The sequence below is a fragment of the Melozone crissalis genome, unplaced genomic scaffold, assembly GCF_028551555.1.
Source record: "Melozone crissalis strain CALT ecotype California unplaced genomic scaffold, PUWL_Pcris_2 ptg000111l_1, whole genome shotgun sequence".
Classification (NCBI taxonomy): Eukaryota; Metazoa; Chordata; class Aves; order Passeriformes; family Passerellidae; genus Melozone; species Melozone crissalis.
Window position 1 is genome coordinate 9,842,317 of NW_026535888.1, and position 18,247 is coordinate 9,860,563.

The 18,247-nt window shown below is 57.9% G+C and overlaps 2 protein-coding genes across 2 annotated transcripts; both read left to right on the forward strand.

Moving 5' to 3' along the window:
* The first annotated feature begins 3,784 nt into the window (after positions 1-3,784).
* On the forward strand, positions 3,785-9,871 carry CSF3R (colony stimulating factor 3 receptor). The gene is made up of 15 exons (XM_054292612.1): positions 3,785-3,854; positions 4,117-4,416; positions 4,492-4,615; positions 4,690-4,859; positions 5,517-5,671; positions 5,831-5,990; positions 6,514-6,596; positions 7,111-7,324; positions 7,569-7,757; positions 7,919-8,020; positions 8,229-8,375; positions 8,544-8,684; positions 8,807-8,897; positions 9,030-9,111; positions 9,485-9,871. Exons 1-15 carry the CDS (start codon positions 3,785-3,787, stop codon positions 9,869-9,871), a joined length of 2,415 nt encoding a protein of 804 aa, XP_054148587.1.
* A 710-nt stretch (positions 9,872-10,581) lies between these two features.
* Positions 10,582-18,121, forward strand: MRPS15 (mitochondrial ribosomal protein S15). Its single transcript, XM_054292594.1, has 8 exons — positions 10,582-10,635; positions 11,898-11,960; positions 12,540-12,615; positions 13,331-13,379; positions 13,885-13,969; positions 15,167-15,225; positions 17,211-17,402; positions 17,968-18,121. Exons 3-8 carry the CDS (start codon positions 12,575-12,577, stop codon positions 18,106-18,108), a joined length of 567 nt encoding a protein of 188 aa, XP_054148569.1. The 5' UTR covers positions 10,582-10,635; positions 11,898-11,960; positions 12,540-12,574; the 3' UTR covers positions 18,109-18,121.
* Positions 18,122-18,247: the final 126 nt, after the last annotated feature.

The following is an 18,247-nucleotide window of genomic DNA, read 5'->3' on the forward strand; positions in this document are numbered from 1 at the left end:
GTCCCCCTGTCCCCTGGTGATGACATCCTCTCCTGACCACCTTTCCCCACTTGATGGAGAGCTCCCTGCTCCCTCCTCATTGCTGATGGCTGAGCAAAGGGGTAGAGTCTGAACTAATTGCATTGGGCACCAATTAACCAGCTCTCCTCACCCATTAGAGACTGCAGAAGATTTTGCACTTGGATCTTGCATCTTACGTGACTGGCAATATTCTATTTTTTTAGGGAGTGAAAAGAAGAAAGGGAAAATCCCTTTAGGGGAGCTGGGCTTTGCTGCCTGCGGAGCTGCTACGCACCAGGAATGTGCTTTATTGTGTTTAAGAGCAATGATCCACCCAGCAGGGATGGAATCAGAGACACTGGGAACACAGAGATGTCTGAGAGCTCCTGATCACTGAACATGGGGCTGCTGCCTGTCCACTGCAACCACAGCTGCCCACAAGGTCTGGCCATGCCCAAGGGCTGCTGTCCAGTGCCTTCAGTCCCCATCTCACACTCTGCAACCAGGAAAAACCCAGCAGCTGCTTCCCCTTTCCACCTTCCCCCTTGCCTGATGGCCGCAGCCTTGGGAGGTTCTCATGTCACAAACTGGGAGCCACTGCCCCATCACTCACCCCAAAACTGCCTTGTGAGCATCCACCCTCCCTCCAAACTGTGCTCCCCTTGCTGTCCTGCCCCATGGCCTGTGTCACCTGCACATGGGACCCTCTGCCACCCAGCTGGCTCTCACACCCCAGCAGCCCCCTCCCCACACATCCTCTACCAGGCTGGGACACACGGCTCAGGATCCCTGCAGGACCCTGCCTCTCATTCCTGTGTCACAGACATCTTTTGTGGAAAATCCTTTCCTTAGGATTTTTCCTCCTGAGAAGCTGAGAGGCCTCAGGAACAAAATGTAGACATTGATTATCTGCTGCTGTGAAATGCAACAGGTGCATCTGTGATTGGTCCATGTTGGATTTTTCTAATTAATGGTAAATCATGTCCCAGCTGACTCGGACAGAGAGTCCGAGACAGAGTCTTTGTTATCATTTTTTTCTGATTCTATTCTTAGCCAGCCTTCTGATGAAATCCTTTCTTCTATTCTTTTAGTATAGTTTTAATGTAATATAGATCATAAAATAATAAATCAAGCCTTCTAAAACATGGAGTCAGATCCTCATCTCTTCCCTCATCCTGAGACCCCTGTGAGCACCGTCCCATTCCTGTCCCATGGCAGGGACGGGCTCTGGGAGCTTGTGAGCGTGACTCAGAGCCGAAGGGGAACCGAGAGCGCTGACAGGGGGCACATCTGCTCCATCCCCGCTCCCGGGCAGCTCTCCCGGATCATTGGCACGCTCGGAGCCTTCTGGACGAGCCTTTCCCAGGGCGAGGCGAGCCCTTGGACGGCCGTGCGCTGGTGATGGATGCAAAATCTCCTCCCCACCCCGATCCCAGCCTGCGGCGGGGCCCCAGCGGCGGCGGGCGCTTGCCCGGTGTCCAGCTGGGTGTTTGCAGCGCGGCGCCCCCGGTTCCCACGGAGATGCCCAGGTCGCCATGGCTACCCACGGATATTCCTGCTCGGCTGGTAAACAGCCCGCACGGCACCGCCTTCCGTCCCGACGGGCCGGGGGTTGTTGCTACACCCCAGGGAAATGTTGCGAGGGCAGCTCACCCCGGCCTGGGCAGGCAGTGGGCAGCGGCGCCGTGCCCCAGCTCAGGGTGCTGAGCCCCCACCCCATCCCCACCAGCAGCCTGACCCTTTACAAGCAGGGCAGATTTGGGAGAAAGTGCCCTTGTTTGGACTGTCGGGCTGGTGAGGTCGGTGCTGAGAGCCCCGGGCCATCCCCTCCGGCTCAATGCCAGATCTGCCCAGGCTGCTCTCCCACCACACGGACACACCCTGCTGCTCCCAGGGCGCTGCTCTGGACCCCCAAATTTTGGCAGTGCTGGGCTATGTGAGCCCTATGTGAGCGTGGAAATGAAATCCTGCCCCAAGCCGGAGTAAACAGCTCTTTGCACAACAGCCGCCGGGGTTGCGAAGGCTCTGAGTGTGGCAGGGTTGAGCAAACCTCTGTTTACCCCCACGCCAGCCCCATCCGAGTGCCCAGACATGGGATTTCCCCCCGGGGCTGTGCTCCAGCCTGGCACGGGTGGGCACAGCACGGCACGGCCCCAGGCATGGAGCTGTGAAATAACACGGGTTAATGGTCAGAACTGGGAGATCCTGGTGGGAACGTCATGGCACGGGTGAGCACAGCATGGCAGCAGACAAGGAGCTGTGAAATAACACAGGTTAAGGGTCAGAACTGGGAGATACTGGTGGGAACGTCATGGCACGGGTGGGCACAGCAGCTTGGCACAGCCCCAGGCATGGACCTGTGAAATAACACGGGTTAAGGGTCAGAACTGGGAGATACTGGTGGGAACATCACGTCACAGGTTGCCCTTGTGGGCTGCTCACCCTGGGGCAAGCTGGACTGTGTGGACGTGGACACAGACACGGGTGTGGGGATGTGAGCTGTTCCCAGGCAGCATCACACAGCTGGGTTTGCCTCCTGCCCCTTGACTTGCTCATTCCCTCACCCATGGCCTGCTGCCACTTCCCCAAGCATCCCTCTGCCGTGTCCCCCAGCCCAGCCCGGTGTCCCCAGGGCAGCTGCAGTGTGGAGCTGTCCGTGCCCCATCCCGGCTGTGCCAAGCCCAGCCCTGCAGCGGGCAGGGTGGAGGCCGGGCGCTGCTCGGGGTGCCCGCGCCCCCCGGGCTTTCCTGCCTGCGGCGAGCGAGGAGGGGGTCGCAGGCTTCAGGGAAGTGTTTTGCAATCACCTTCTTCACAGCGTCACAGCAACTAACGGCCCTGGTTTTGAGGAACTAACGGGGAAAGCAGCATGTTAGCAAACACTCCGGGCACGGCCAGCCGCCGGCTGCCGCAGCCCCGCGCTCGGAGCGGGCCGTGAGCGGCTCCCGGGCACGCCGGACACGGAGCACGGGCGGGGATGGAGGCGAGGTAGGGATGGAGATGGGGTAGGGGTGGAGGTGGGTAGGGGTGGGTGACACTCAGGTCCCACTGAGCAGCATCTGGTCCGTGGCTGCTCTGCCCATCCCCTGCCTGGGACAGCCCCGCGTGCCCCAGGGGTGGCCACTGTCCCACTCCCACCCTCGAGTGCTTCGCCTCCCTCTGGATGTTGGCTTGGGGGTGAGGAGCTGTGGGCACCTGGGTACAGTGTGGGCAGCCCTTCCTGAGACCCATCCGGGGCAGAGGATCCACCGCTCCCAGGCCATTCCCAGCAGCAGGCAGGGGTCGGCCGAGAGGGCCGTGGGCAGGACCCCGCAGCCCCGGCCAGTCCCGCTCTGCTGCTGTCGGTCACTCGCTTCCCTCTCCCAGCTTATCGCCCTCCGCCGCCCTCAAACCGCAAATCTCTGCCCGGCAGCGGCTGGAGATAATGAAGATAAAATCAGCCCGTGCCTGCGGGCGCTGTGCCCGGGACGGTGCCGGGGTGCGGGGGGACGGCCCCGCGTTCCGGGCTCTCTCCGCGTTCCGGGCTCTCTCCGCGTTCCGGGCTCTCTCGCTTTCCGGGCTCTCTCCGCTGCGCTTCCCGCCCCAGCGGCTGTGGCGAGCCGGGGGCGGAGGTGTCAGAAGGGCTGCGGGAAGGGCTGACGCTGACAGCGAAAGGACATTCTGCTCCAGGAAGAGCCGCTGACAATGGAGCCCGGCTCCTTCAGCCCACCTCGTCCCCAGCCCTTGCCGACCCCCAGGACAAGGCGCTTTCTCCGCTCCAGGTGATGCCAAAGCCACGGAGGAGACCATGGCCAGGCGCGGGGCTGGGACACCCTTCCTGCGGCAGCTCTCCCTGCTCCTGCTGCTCCAGCTGGGCGGTGAGTGCGGTCCCCATCCTGTCCCGTGCCACGGGCACAGCATCCCCAGCAGCCGCTGCCCCCCGGGGCAGGCACGAGCGGCGGGCACGGGCAGGATGGGGCCTGGCACGTGCCCGTGCCTTGCCCAACGCTCGGCTCTTCCTCTCCAGAGTGGGGGGCCCATCTAAGGGAAGAAGCTCGTCCCTATGTGTGTCCTGCCTGGGCGCTGAGGAGCTGTTGGCACAGCTGTGCCCAGGGTGTGACAGGTTTTTCCTGCCCGCAGGGACACTGGGCTGCGCCTCGGTGACTGTGAGCCCCCCCGTTGTGCCCCTGGGCTCGGCTGTCACGGCGTCCTGCACCGTCCAGAGGGAGCTCTGCCAGGGCTTGGAGCAGGGCAGGGTCCGGATCAGCTGGATGCTGGACAACAAGCCTGTGGCTGGGAGCCAGCGCCAGGGCCCGGGGGGCACAGAGGTGTCCAACCTCACCCTGCCCCGCTTCAACCACACCCAGGCCAGGCTGTTCTGCTGTGTGGAGTGGAATGGGACCAAGCAGCGTGTTGGCATGGCCGAGATCAGGGCGGGCTGTAAGTCTGCTGCCACTATGGGTCACCCTCCTTCCCAGCAGGGACGGGCACTTGCTCAGGCTCTTTCCCCTCCAGATCCTCCTGCAAAGCCCCTCAACCTCAGCTGTGTCCTGAACCTCGATGACTACGGGCTGACGTGCCAATGGCAGCAGGGAACCAACAGCCACCTCCCCACCAGCTTCGTGCTGAAATGCATGGAGTAAGTCCTGGAACTATTATCCCCTGCCAAACCCCACAGCAAGGACCCTGAGCCCGGTGCCCTGTCTGCTGCAGGAGCAGAGCCCAGGCAGTGACGGGCTGCACGCCACGAGGAGGGCACAGCCACTGCACGGTGCCACGCCAGCTGCTGCAGCTGTACCGGCAGATGGAGATCTGGGTGTCTGCCACCAACGCCCTGGGCACCGCCGAGTCCGAGCACCTCCTCATCGACCCCATGGACGTGGGTGAGTGACAGCACACAGGTCAGGGGCCAGGGAAGCTCGTCAGGGGTGTTGAAATGACATTAAAGCACGTGGGGCCCATTTTACGGGCAGGTTCCGTGATGAATGTCCTGGCGGGATGAATCGGTGCCAGCGCTGCAGAGCGAGCAGCAAGCACCGGGTTATGAGCTGCCAGTTGACCTGCTGCACTCCACAGCTCCTGCAGCAATTGATTACCCATTTATTCAGCAGCTCTATTAATAATGGATCCTGTGCCTATAAACTATTTATAAAAGGAGCCTTCCCAGATGGAGAGATTTATCTGCCCTGATCTGGGGCTGAGGAAGGGCTGCTCAGGAACCAGCTGAGCTCTCCCATGGATGTGCCCCGCTCTCACCCCCAAGCCTACCCAAATGTGGGGTGTTCCAGGCACCATGGAATCTGTTTTCTCTGCATAGGCATTAATGCAGAGCTGTTCCAGTGTTGCATTACTCCATCCCAAGCAGGGGCACACACCAGCTCCTGTCCCTTGCCACCAGCCATTCTCCTAAATGTTTTGGGGTGGTTTCCCCCATTTCTTTCTGCAGCACCCTGGCTGCAGCTCCTGGCACTACACATGAGGTCGTGGCTCTGAGCATTGCCCACCACACACCTCTCAACTCTCCCCTGCCCTTCCTGCAGCCAAGCTGGACCCCCCAACTCTGCAGAGCATCCAGTCCATCCCCTTCCAGACCGACTGCATTGCCCTGGCCTGGGACGTGGCGCGGGGCACAAAGCACATGGAGCTGCAGTGTGAGCTGCGCTACCGGGCCCCCGAGGACGCTGCCTGGGCCCTGGTGAGTGCTGTGGGGCAGGGGCTGGGCAGGAGCCGGGACCCTCCCTCTGCTCCAAGCAGTGGGAGCGGGGGGTCCCCATGTGAGTGGGACAGCGAGGAGTCCCCTGAGCCCTCAGCAGGGCCCGAGGCAGGAGCCAGCTGTGGGTTTGGCTGTCCCCAGGTCAGTGGCATCGTCGGCCAGGCGGGCACGGCACAGCGCTGCGGTTTCCTGTTCGGCACCCAGTACAGCTTCCAGATGCGCTGCAGGCGCAGCTCAGCCTCGGCACTGGGCTCCTGGAGCGAGTGGAGCCCCAGCAGGAACTACACCACCCACGAGAAAGGTAAGTGTGAGACACCCGGGGGTGCCCTATGCCCGAGCAGGTGGCACAGTGCTGGGGACACAGGGCACAGTGCTGGGGACATATGACAGAGCACTGGGGACAAACGGCACAGAGCTGGGGACACATGGGACAGCCTTGGGGACACACGGCACAGTGCTGGGGGCAGTGCTGGGGACACATGGCACAGCATTGGGACACAGGGAACAGCACTGGGGACACACGGCACAGCACTGGGGACACAGGGCACAACACTGGGGGCACAGGGCACAGCGCTGGAGACAGAGGGAACAGTGCTGGAGACACAGGGCACAGTGCTGGGGACATGGCACAGCACTGGGGGCACATGACAGTGCTGGGGACACACAGGACAGCACTAGGGACATATGGCACAGAGCTAGGGACACAGGGGGACACACAGCAGAGCGCTGGGGACACACAGCACAGTGCTGGGGACACAGGGCACAGTCCTGGGGACACAGCCACACGGGCCCCTCTCAGCTTCTCCCATCCCCTCCCATTGCAGCCCCCACAGGGAAGCTGGATGCATGGTGGGGGGCTCAGCCAGCTGGGGCCAGGGGGCGGCTGGAGGTGCAGCTGCGCTGGAAGGTGAGCGGGGGGGACAGGGGGCATTGCCTGGGGGACACTGCCTAGGGGGCATTGCCTAGGGGGCATTGCCTAGGGGGCATTGCCTGGGGGACATTGCATGGGGGGCATTGCCTGTGGGACACTGCCTGAGGGGCATTGCCTGGGGGCCACTACCTATGGGACATTGCCTGGGGGGCATTTCCTGGGGGGCATTGCCTAGGGGGCATTGCCTGGGGGGCATTGCCTGAGGATCATTGCCTGGGGGGTATTGCCTATGGGACATTGCCTGGGGGGCATTTCCTGGGGGGGGACATTGCCTGGGGGGCACTGCCTGAGGGGCATTGCCTGGGGGGCACTGCCTGAGGGGCATTGCCTGGGGGGCATTGCCTGAGGGGCATTGCCTGGGGAGTATTGCCTATGGGACATTGCCTGGGGGGCATTTCCTGGGGGGCATTGCCTGGGGGGGGCATTGCCTGGGGGGCACTGCCTGAGGTCCCCGCAGGGACTGGCACCCACCCGCCCTGCCCACACCCAGGCCCCACGGCAGCGGGAGGCCAACGGGCGAGTGCTGGGCTACCGTGTGACCCTGAGCCCCCGGAGGAGGGGCAGGGACCCCCCCACCGTCTGCAACACCACCCGCACCCAGTGCAACTTCTCGGTGCCCGCGGGCACCAGCAGGGTCCATCTGTCAGCCTACAACGCCGCCGGCGAGTCGGCACCGACCGAGGTGATCCTGCTGGAGAGGACAGGTGAGGGCAGTGCCCCAAACCCCCGCGGGTGCCCGGGGCTCTGCTCGCCCCGAGCGGGCTGCACGGCCAGGGCAAGGAGAGGGCAGACTCCAAACCCGGGCGCACGGGGGGAGATGTGGGAGAGGTCTCCTTCTTCTCCTCCTTCTCCTTCTCCTTCTCCTTCTCCTTCTCCTTCTCCTTCTCCTTCTCCTTCTCCTCCCTCTCCCTCTCCCTCTCCACCATCCCGGCTGTTTGTCCCACACAGGTCAGCCCCTGTCCGGGCTCCGGGCCGTGCCCGGGGGTGAGCGCAGCCTCTGGGTGCACTGGGAGGCACCGCTGGCCCCAGTGACCGCCTACGTCCTGGAGTGGCAGCGGGTGGCAGCAGAGCCTGGGCACTGCAGCGGGTGCTGGCAGATGGAGCGTGATGGGGCAGCCACCACAGCCCTTATCCAGGGTAAGGGGGGCTGCCAGGGGGCTCTGGCACCCATCCTGACCAAACCAGAGCCCCCAGCCCACTCCCCACCCTCCCTCCTCCCTGTGGATGCACCCAGGGTGGGTGGGCTGGTGCCGTGATGCTGGGGGTCTCAGCAGTGCCCCCTCTGCTCTCCATTGCAGATGGCATCGAGCCTTTCCAGCGCTACAACATCTCAGTGTACCCCCTGTACGAGGGCACTGTCGGGGTGCCCGCCCACACCACAGCCTACTCCCAGCAGAAAGGTGCGTGGGAAGGGAGCCCCACCAAAAGGAGGAACCACCTCTCCCCCTTGTACCCCAAATCCAGGGGCTGTAGCTCAGCCTGGGGGGCTGCATTTGTGTCATCTCTGAGTGAGCCTTGGGTGCGTCATGGTGGGATCCCCCCATCAGTTCCCACCCGAGGCGCTGGCTCTGCTCAGCACTTGGTCCCCCCTTGTCCTGCTCTTTCCAGCACCATCCCATGCCCCCAAGCTTCACCTGAAGAGGATCAGGAAGTCAGAGGCCGAGCTGTGCTGGGAGCCGCTGCCAGTGGAGGTGCAGAATGGGTTCATCACCAGCTACACCATCTTCTGGGCCAGCAGCATCACCAGCGTGGCCAGTGAGTCCTGCCTGCAGCACCACTGATCTGGCCCTCTGTCCCACCTGAATATTCTGGGTGGGGATATCAGGAGCCCGTGTCCTTCTCAGAGAGGGTCAGGGAGTTTTGTGGGTCCCTGCCAGCAGGTGGGGGCACTCTGTCTCACCAACACCCCCTGTGTGTCCCCAGGCGCCACCGTGAACCCTTCCCTCAGCTCCTTTGCCATCCGGGGGCTGAAGCCATCGACCCTGTACAAGGTGCACATCATGGCATCCACGGCTGCTGGCAGCACCAACGGCACCAGCCTGATCCTGGTGACCACAGTGCTGGGTGAGGGCTGCGGCCACCCCACCAGGGGGACACGGGAGGGGACCTGGTCCTGCCCAGCCCCGTGGCACAGCACAGCTGGCAGTGCCCACTGCAGCTCCCTGTGACCCTGTCCCTCTCCCCAGATGACAGCGAGCTCCAGTTCCTCTTCCTGAGCCTGGGGCTGGTCTTTGTCGGGCTCATGGTGTTGCTCATCTGCTTCCAGAAGAACGAGCGGTGAGTGGCAGAGCCCTGCCCCGCTGGGACAGGGTGGCCTTGCAGAGCTGGCATCCCTCGGGGAGCCAGTCCAGCACTGAGGCCACCCATTCCAGCCCACCCCGCTGAGTCCCCCACCCCCGTGGTCCCCAGGATGAAGGAGCAGCTCTGGCCCAGCGTCCCCGACCCTGCCAACAGCAGCCTGGGCAAGTGGGTGCCAGCAGCGCTGCCTCAGGTGAGAGCGTTCGGTGCTTCCCTGGTGCCCACCCAGCTCATGGCCCCCTGAGGGACAGCAGGAACGGGTGGCATTGCCCATGACCTCCCTGAGTGCCCACCCAGCACATGGCCCCAGAGAGGGACAGCAGGGACAGGTGACACCGCCCGTGACCTCCCCTGGTGCCCACCCAGCTCATGGCCCCCTGAGGGACAGCAGGGACAGGTGGCACCGCCTGTGACCTCCCTCGGTGCCCACCCAGCACATAGCATCGGGAGGGACAACAGGGACGGGTGGCACCACCCGTGACATCCCTCAGTGCCCACCCAGCACATTGCCCCCTGAGGGACAGCAGGGACGGGTGGCACCGCCCGTGACATCCCGCTGTCCCCAGGAGCCGCTCCAGAGCCTCGCCGCGAGGGAGCCGGGCCCGGCCGCCATCTCCACGGTCACCGTGCTGGAAGGGGAACCGGGCAAGCAGCCGGGGAAGGAGCGCCCCGCTCTGTCCGCCGCCCCCCCGGCGCTGCCCCGGCCCTACGTGCGGCAGGAGGGCCCCGGGGAGCCGGTGCAGTACGCGCGGGTGGGCGCCGCGGGGTACCGGGGGCAGCGGCTGCTCCCCGAGCCCGCTCCCCGCTTCTACGAGAACCTGCGGGGCCGCGGGGACGGCGGCGGCTGCGGGGGGGAATGGGCGTTCCTGGAGGAGCCCCCCGCCACCTTCCCGCTGCTGCAGGGGCTCCGCATCGGCGGCGCCGAGGAGCTGCACGAGTGCCGGGCGGATTAGCGTGGGATGGAGCCGGGCAGCGGCACCGGGTCCGCCACCGGGATGGAGCCCCGGGGTGCGGTACACCGGGTCGGCCCGCGGGGCTCCAGCCGCACCCCGGGGCGCTGCCCGGCTCCATCCCGCTCTCTGTGCGTGTCCCCTCCCCACCATCTCCCTCCGAAATAAACGGGGTCGTGCTGAGAACAAGCCGGGCGTCTCTGCGGGAAGGGAACGGGGACGGGGACAGGATGGAAACCAGGACCGGCACCGGGACCGGACCAGGGAGGGGACGGGACCGAGACGGGGATGGAGACTGGGGGATGGGGATGGGGACCGAGACGGGATGGAGATGGATGGGGATGGGATGGGATGGGATGGGATGGGGATGGAATGGGGATGGGACCGAGACGGGGACAGGACGGGGACCGGGACCGGGACGAGGACAAGGACAAGGACGGGGACAGATAGGGGACGAAAGGGGACGGAGATGGAGATGGAGATAGTGACGTGATCTGGATGAACATGGGGACCGGGACGAGGATGGGGACAGTTAGGGCACCGGGAGGGCTCCGGGACCGGGGAGGGGACCAGGATCCTGGACGGCCATCGACGCGCTCGGCGTTCGCTCCGTCCGCCCTGTCTCGGCGCTCGGCAGTGGCGCCTGGGCAAGATGGCGGCGCCCTTGGCGGCGTGTCGGTGAGCGCGGGCCATGCTGGCGCTGCTGGGCCGCGGCCTGGCCGGGCCCGCCCGCGCCGGGGCCGCCGCGCTGGGCAGGGCACAGCCCGGTGAGGGGCACGGGGGGTCAGGAGGCTGCTGGGAGGGAGGGAGGGTGGAAAGGGAAGCGAACCCCGCTGGAGGAATTGGGAGCGGCCGGGGCCGCGGTGGGAGCTGAGGGTGCGGGGAAAGGGCGGTCTTGGGAGTGGCCGCGGGCCCTCAGGGGGTCACACACCGGGCTCGTGGTTTGTTCCTCCTGAAAAGAGACGGGGCGCCGGGTGACCTTGGGATACCCGGGATGTGGGGGTCCCTCGGAGCAGCGGGAGCGAGCGGGGGTGGCCGAGGCGGGCACAGACGAGTGGCCTGAAGCGGGTCCTGGTCCCAGCAGCAGGGCCCTGAAGGAGCAGCTGGGAGAGTTTGTTCTTGAAAGGTCAAAGAATGACCGAGTCCCAGCTGGTGATGAAAATTCGTGTCTGTGCCAGACAAAGGTTGTCCCCAGGTGTCACTGCTCCTGAGCTCTGACGCTGCGGTGGCCCAGAGCAGCCCGTTCACGTCGCTAATGAGATTAATTAATTAATCACTTAATTCAGCAGTCTGAACCCTCTAAATTATCACATTTGCCCGGGGGAGCTCTCACACTGCTCAGTGTGTGCAGCCAGCTCTGCTGCTCCAGCCTTGGCATTTGCCCACTCTGAGGCAGCAGAGCTTGGTTTGTATTGGCACCGTGTGAGAGCCACCCTGAGCCACCCCAAACACCTCTGGGACAAAGATCTGCCTGGTCACTGGCCACCAGAGTCTGTGTTAGCACCGTGTGAGAGCCACCCTGAGCCACCCCAGACACCTCTGGGACTAAAATCTGCCTGGTCACTGACCACCAGAGTGTGTTAGCACCATGTGAGAGCCACCCTGAGCTATCCCAAACACCTCTGGAACTAAAAATCTGCCTGGGCACTGATCACCCAGGGTTTGTGTTAGCCACCCTGAGCCACCCCAAACACCTCTGGGACAAAGATCTGCCTGGTCACTGACCACCAGAGTGTGTTAGCACAGTGTGAGAGCCACCCTGAGCCACCCCAAACACCTCTGGGACTAAAATCTGCCTAAGCACTGACCACCAGAATCTGTGTTAGCACAGTGTGAGAGCCACCCTGAGCTGTCCCACACATCTGGGACTAAAGATCTGCTCACCCAGAGTCTCAGTGCTCTGACCCCCCACACCCAGCAGTGTTTGACTGGACAGAGGAGCACACAGCACAGAGCACTGATGACTGCACAGAGTATTTGCCTGGAGAAGTGCACTCCTGTCTGAATCCTTTCTGTCTCTCCCACCCAGGCTGCAGTCCTGTGCTCCAGGCAGCCAGGGGCTATGCCAGACCCGTGACCAAGAACAGGAAAGGTATGTCAGCATCCACAGGAGCAGTGTTTTGCTGTTGGCATGCTCAGAGCTGTGCCCTCATGGCACAGAAATCATTCCAGAAGTGGTTCCTTGCAAGCTCAGGGGTTACTCAGACAATTCCCCTCCTCCTGAGTGTGGGGAAATGAGCAATTGTCAGTAGCAGGAGATCTGTGAGGGTGGGCAGGCCCTGGCACAGGGTGCCCAGAGCAGCTGTGGTTGCCCCTGGATCCCTGGCAGTGCCCAAGGCCAGGCTGGACAGGGCTTGGAGCACCCTGGGACAGTGCAGTGTCCCTGCCATGGCAGGGGGTGCAATCAGATGGGCTTTTATGGTCCCTTCCAGCCAAAACTGTTTTGATATTCTGTGATCTCTGAGCTCAGTGGATTGCTGTAAATACATGTACACCACATTGTAAATCCAGAGTGCTGAAAGGAAGAGATTGAACCCATTTTTGTCACTCAGTTCTGCCCTCTTGGCTGGATCTGCTCAGTTCTTGTTTGGAGCACACAGCCAGTTTCCTTCAGCACATATCAGAGCTCTGACTTTGTCCTGCTCTTCCCCCAATGTTCCTCTCTCTGCAGACATCCCCAGTCATCTGGATGACCTTCCTCCCACCATGCTGAAGAAGGATTATGCCAATCTCCCCATCATGAACAGGTATGGACAGGGAGAGGGAGTGGCTGCTCTCTCCAGGGGTTTGTACCTTAAAAATAAGGTGTGTGTGTGAGCTGGCACCTGCTCACTAATCAGTTATTAATGCTCTGTGGCCACAAAGTCAGTTTGAAATCAAATTTGCAGACACAGACAGTGGTCAGTGATTGTTCACTCTATGTGAGATTGAGTGCTGTTTGCCAACATCCTCTGTGGGCTTTGTAGTCCATAAGAAAACCAAAAAAAAACCATTAAATAACCTTGAAATACTAGAAACAGCCATCTTGGAAATAATCTGTGCCTGTCCTGAGCTCAGGTGATGGAGAGAGTCATTAAACAACTCCACATGAATTCAGCTGCTGCCAGATTTGGGCTCTGGGGCTCAGCACTGTTGTGCTCTGCTGCAGAGCTGCTCATGTGTGGTGCAGGGAGGGCCCCCAGTGGCCCAACTGTGACTTTCACTGCTCTCTGAAGGAACCAGCCTTAAAATTTAATATTTTTGCAGCAAAACTACTCAATACTCCTGTAATCTGAGCCATGATTTTGCTTAGGAAAGTGAGCACCAGTTTATGGCTGCCAGGTTTGGCAGGAGGAGAGTCCCTGAAAATATATAGAGTTAATTAAAGCTGAGAAAAGGGAGTATGTTCTGAGAAGCTGAGTTAATTTTTGTTGTTAAATAGAATTGTTTCTGGTTTATAAACTAATTTGCCATCCCTTGCAGCGTGGATGATGTGGTGAAACGCCTGCTGTCCCTGGAGATGGCAAGTCAGGTCAGTGTCACTCTGCTTGCTTGAAAATAAAACAGATTTAATGAATACCTTCGTGTGAAACTTGTCTATGCTGTTAAATATCTTTCACTGACAGTATTTCTAAGTGACTGTAAACATGGGGTGATGAAAAACCAGAGTTTGCTCTTAAAATTTATCCCACTAAAGTGGTAACAATTGCATATTAAATTGGGAGAAGAAAGTGTTCAGGGGTGTCAGGGCACTGAGCTGTTCTGCTGCTGCTCCTGGCTGACCCCCTGTGTTCTAGAAACCATTGCCCTGGACAGCAGATGTCCTTCAAGTTATTTTTACTTTCCATTTGCCCAAAAAACAAACAGGTAGGGAAGTGGCACAAAGATCTCCATGCCATTCCTCTGTGCTGCCACTTCACCTTAAAAGGATGTAAAAGCACTGAGTGAAGGTGTGAATTGCAAAGCCTTTATGTGGGTGTTTGGGAAGAGAGCTGAGTGTTCTGGGACAGTGACAACCTCTTTTCTGTGCCCCACAGAGGGAGAAGTTGAAGGTGAAGACACAGCAGCTGGTGGAGAAGGTCAGGAGGTCTCCCCATGACAATGGCTCCTTTGAGGTGCAAGGCAAGTTAAAAAGGGAAGGGTATTGTTGGCAGATGAAACTTTTCTGCTTCTGTTCAGCTGTTCCCACCCCAGCACTTGCAGTTTGCTGTAGAATTCAGGAGAATCTCCTCCAGGAGAGCTGCTGAGGGGCAGGTTCCCTGCAGGGCTGCTCCAGGTCTGGGAGTGTTGCAGAGGCTGCTGGGCTGCTTCCAAATTCCTGCTCCACATCCACCCTCCAAAGGCACTGTGTGCTTTATTCTGCTTGGAGTGCTGCTGTGACATGAAGCGCTGAGCTGCAGCTGTTGCCAAAATGAACCAAATTCAGACACAGAACCCAAATTTTTCTGTGCATCAGAGAGCTGTGGCTGAGGCACAGTGGGGACAGTGCAGGGACAAAGGTCCTGTTGCACTGACCAACACTGACAGCTCCTTTGTCATCAGCAAAGCCCTTCAGTGCCTCAGGATGCCATCAGCCCTCCCTCCAGAGCCTGAAATCCCAAAGACCTGGCTGCTGCCTTTGGAAAAAAAACCCTTTTATTGCTGTCTGCTCCCCCAGAACTTAAATCCCATGAGGTGAAACAAATGTCAAATCACTGGGAGCTGAAAGAGGAATAAATTCACAGATGAATTTATATGAGTTGCTAAAACCTTACCCTCTAATTAAGCAGCCTCATAACTATCACAGCCCTGCAGGTTGTGTGTTCTTGTTTGTTGTGCTGTGGGCTGTGGGCAGGGACTGATTTGGGCAGTTTTTGCTGTTGGCAGGGGCTGCTTTGGGCAGTATTTGCTGTGGGCAGTGCTTGTTGTGGACAGTGTTTTGTTGTGGGCAGTGTTTTCCTGTGGGCAATGTTTGTTCTGCTGCTGTGGGCATTGTTTGCTGTGGGCAGTGGTTTTTGTGCTGCTGTGGGCACTGTTTTGTCTTGGGTGCTGTTTTGTTTTGGACAGTGTTTTGCCATGGGCAGTGTTTGCTGTGGGCAGTGGTTTTTGTGCTCTTGTGGGCAGTGTTTTGCCATGGGCAGTGTTTTGCTGTGGGCACTGTTTTATTTTGGACGCTGTTCTGTTTTGGGCACTGTTTTGCCATGGGCAGCCCCTGCTGTGCTGCTGTGGGTCCCTGCAGGGGCAGCAGTGCTCAGCTGGCAGCTTGAGGCAAGGCAGATGATCCTAAATCACCTGGGAAAGCTGCTGCTCTCACACAGTTTCCCTCTCTGTCCTTCACAGTTGCTATTTTGACTGCCAAGATCCGCACGCTCGAGGAGCACCTCCAGAGGCACCCCAAGGTAACTCAGGGATCTCAGCCCACAGCTGCTCAGGTGGTTTGCTGAGTTTATTACAAAAGGAGTTTAATCTTGGGGATTATGGCTTTCCTAAGGAGTTTATGAAATAGTTACAGCTGCTCCTTGGTGCCAGTGTGGGGAGCTGCTGGCTCAGGCACAGCTGGGTTCTCGCCCACTCTGCTCTGTGTTCTGGTTTGTTACTGTAGTGGAGGAAACAGCTGAGCAGATTCCTTTGGGCAGACTTGAGCTCCATTTCTCCTTGCTGCAGATGTGGCTTCACCCCTTAGTTTTGGCTAATTAATGATTGCAGCTGCAGTAATAAACAAAGAGCAAAATTTGTGCTTGTTCTGCTCATGGAAATGTTTGCTGGACAGCACTGTGTGAATGTCCCACTCCCCTGCCTGGGTTTAGGCCCAAATTTGAGACAACTTGCCTGAATTTATGTTCTTAAAACAGATACCAAAGATTCTTTATGCAGGGCAAAAGGTGGGGAATGGATTGATAACTGCATTTGAAAGAAGTGCATAATTATTACTCATGAAAACCTGAGAGGTACAAGAGAACAGAATTGAGTTTTTTATTACAAGACACCAGAAGCTGTACCAAGTGTTGAAGTTGGACTTTTTAGAATTCCTTGGCTGAATTTTTTACATAAATCACAAATGTCTCCTGTGAAGGATTGCCCTGATTGGTGTGGCTCAGGATATGCTTGTGCCCTTCCAAAGAACAGCCAGACACAGCCAAGTCACAGATTATTTTCATATTTAATTTCTAGCAAAACAAAGGTAAATGCTTCTGTTATTCTGAAGCAGCACACTTCAAGAGGAGCAGGTTTTAGCCAGAAGACCTTCCCTGCAGTTTTGGCACAGCCCTGAAGACACAAGAGTCTTCAGGGAAGGTGAAGGTGCAACCATGGAAGGGAGAAAGCAATTCCAGTGCAAAGTAAATTACATCTCCTTGGATCAGCTTGTGCTGACCTGATGTACTCACAGCATCTGCCAACAGAAATTGTTCTAAGACTCTGTCCTTAACCTTATCATTGCCCTTCATCCAAAATCTGCTCTGTTCTCAGTAATTTACTGGACAGGCAGGACGATCTGCTGGGGCATTCACATTTTCTGGAAAAATCTCTTCGTCCAGGATTTTTCTCCTGGGAAGCTGAGAAGCCTCAGATAAAAAGGAAAATAATAATTATCTGATTGCTTCTCCTCTGTTTTGCTCCTTTGGAATGTGTTTGGAGATTGTTTACCCACAGGTGATTGTTTCATTGATTTCTGCTGTGGGTTGTTTTCACTCTTTGGCCAATCAGTGCCAAGCTGTGCCAGGACTCTGAAAAGAGTCAGGAGTTTTCATTATTATCTTTTTAGCCTTCTGTAAGTATCCTTTCTGTATTCTTTAGTATAGTATTCTTTAATATAATATAGTACCACAAAATAATAAATTAGCCTTCTGAGAACATGGAGTCAGAGTCATCACTGTGGTATTTTTGGAGTCCCCGATTGAAGGGAGGAAAGATGAATCTGACTCCACGTTTAGAAGACTAATTTATTATTCTATTCTATTCTATTCTATTCTATTCTATTCTATTCTATTCTATTCTATTCTATTCTATTCTATTCTTCCAAAGAATTGAGAAAGGATATGGACAGAAGGCTTAACAAGATATTAATGAAAAACCTGTGACTCTCTAGAGTCCTGACATAGCTAGACTGTGATTGGTTATTAAGTAAAATAATTGACATGAAACTAATCAAAGAAGCACCTGTTGGTAAACAATCTCCAGACCACATTCCAAAGCAGCAAAACAGGCAGAAGCAAATGAGATAATATTGTTTTATTTTTTCTCTGATGCTTCTCAGCTTCCCAGGAGAAAAAATCTTGGCAAAGGGATTTTTCAGAAAATATGACAGTAACACTTCATTCCTTCCTCTGTCTGGGGGGAATACCATAACCTGCCTGCAGTGGAGTGAAGCTTGGGTGCTTTGCAGGACAAAAGGAACCGCAGGTTCATGCTGATGGCTCTGGACAGGAGGAGGAAGATGCTGGGCTACCTGCGCCGGGTCAACTACAGCACCTTTGAGAACACCTGCAAGGAGCTGGGCATCCAGTACAGCCCCCCCCAGCCCTACAGCCGCCGCCTCACCAAGCGCTGGATGGTCAAGAAGGCTTTGTGCATCAAGGTATGGAGCAGGGAAAATCCCCTCTCTGAAAGTCTGGGAATTCGGTTTTGTGGCATTCACGTTTTCTGGAGAAATCCCTTTGGTCAAGAAGGCTTTGTGCATCAAGGTATGGAGCAGGGAAAAACCCCTCTGTGAAAGTCTGCCACACCTTTTGTGGCATTCACATTTTCTGGAGAAATCCCTTTGGTCAAAAAGGCTTTGTGCATCAAGGTATGGAGCAGGGGAAAACCCCTCTGTGAAAGTCTAGGAAATGGGTTTTGTGGCATTCAGATTTTCTGGAGGAATCTCTTTTGTCAAGAAGGCTTTGTGCATCAAGGTATGGAGAAGGTTGCACAGTGGAAAACCCCTCTGTAAAAAGTGTGGTCTCAGAAGTCTTTTCCAACCTGAAAGGTTCAGTGATTGACTGGGTGGCTGTAACAGAATAATCTCAGATGGTTTCCTGGAGCAGGGAAGGCACAGAAGGAGGATTTGATCTGGCTCCTGCTGGAACCACTTTGCCTGCAGCAAAACAGCCTGGGCAGCAGCTCTGCAGGCAGCTTTATCTCTCTCCCTTCTGCTTCCACAGGTGTTCCAGGAGAAGCAGAAGCTGCAAGCAGCTGAGAGACTGAAGAAGAGGAGAGAGTGGCAGGCGAGAGCAAGAGCTGCACGGGAACAGCAGGAGAAGCAGGTGCAGGAGAAGCAGGCACAGGAGGGGACACCTGTGTAGTGGCACAGCCAGGCTGGCACAGCCAGGCTGACAATAAACTCCTGCCCAAAGACCTGAAACCTCTTTGCTCATGTGGTGTGGGCACCTGGGAAGGGCAGCTGGTGGTTTGAGTGGTTTAGAAGTTTAATTTCAGGCTGAG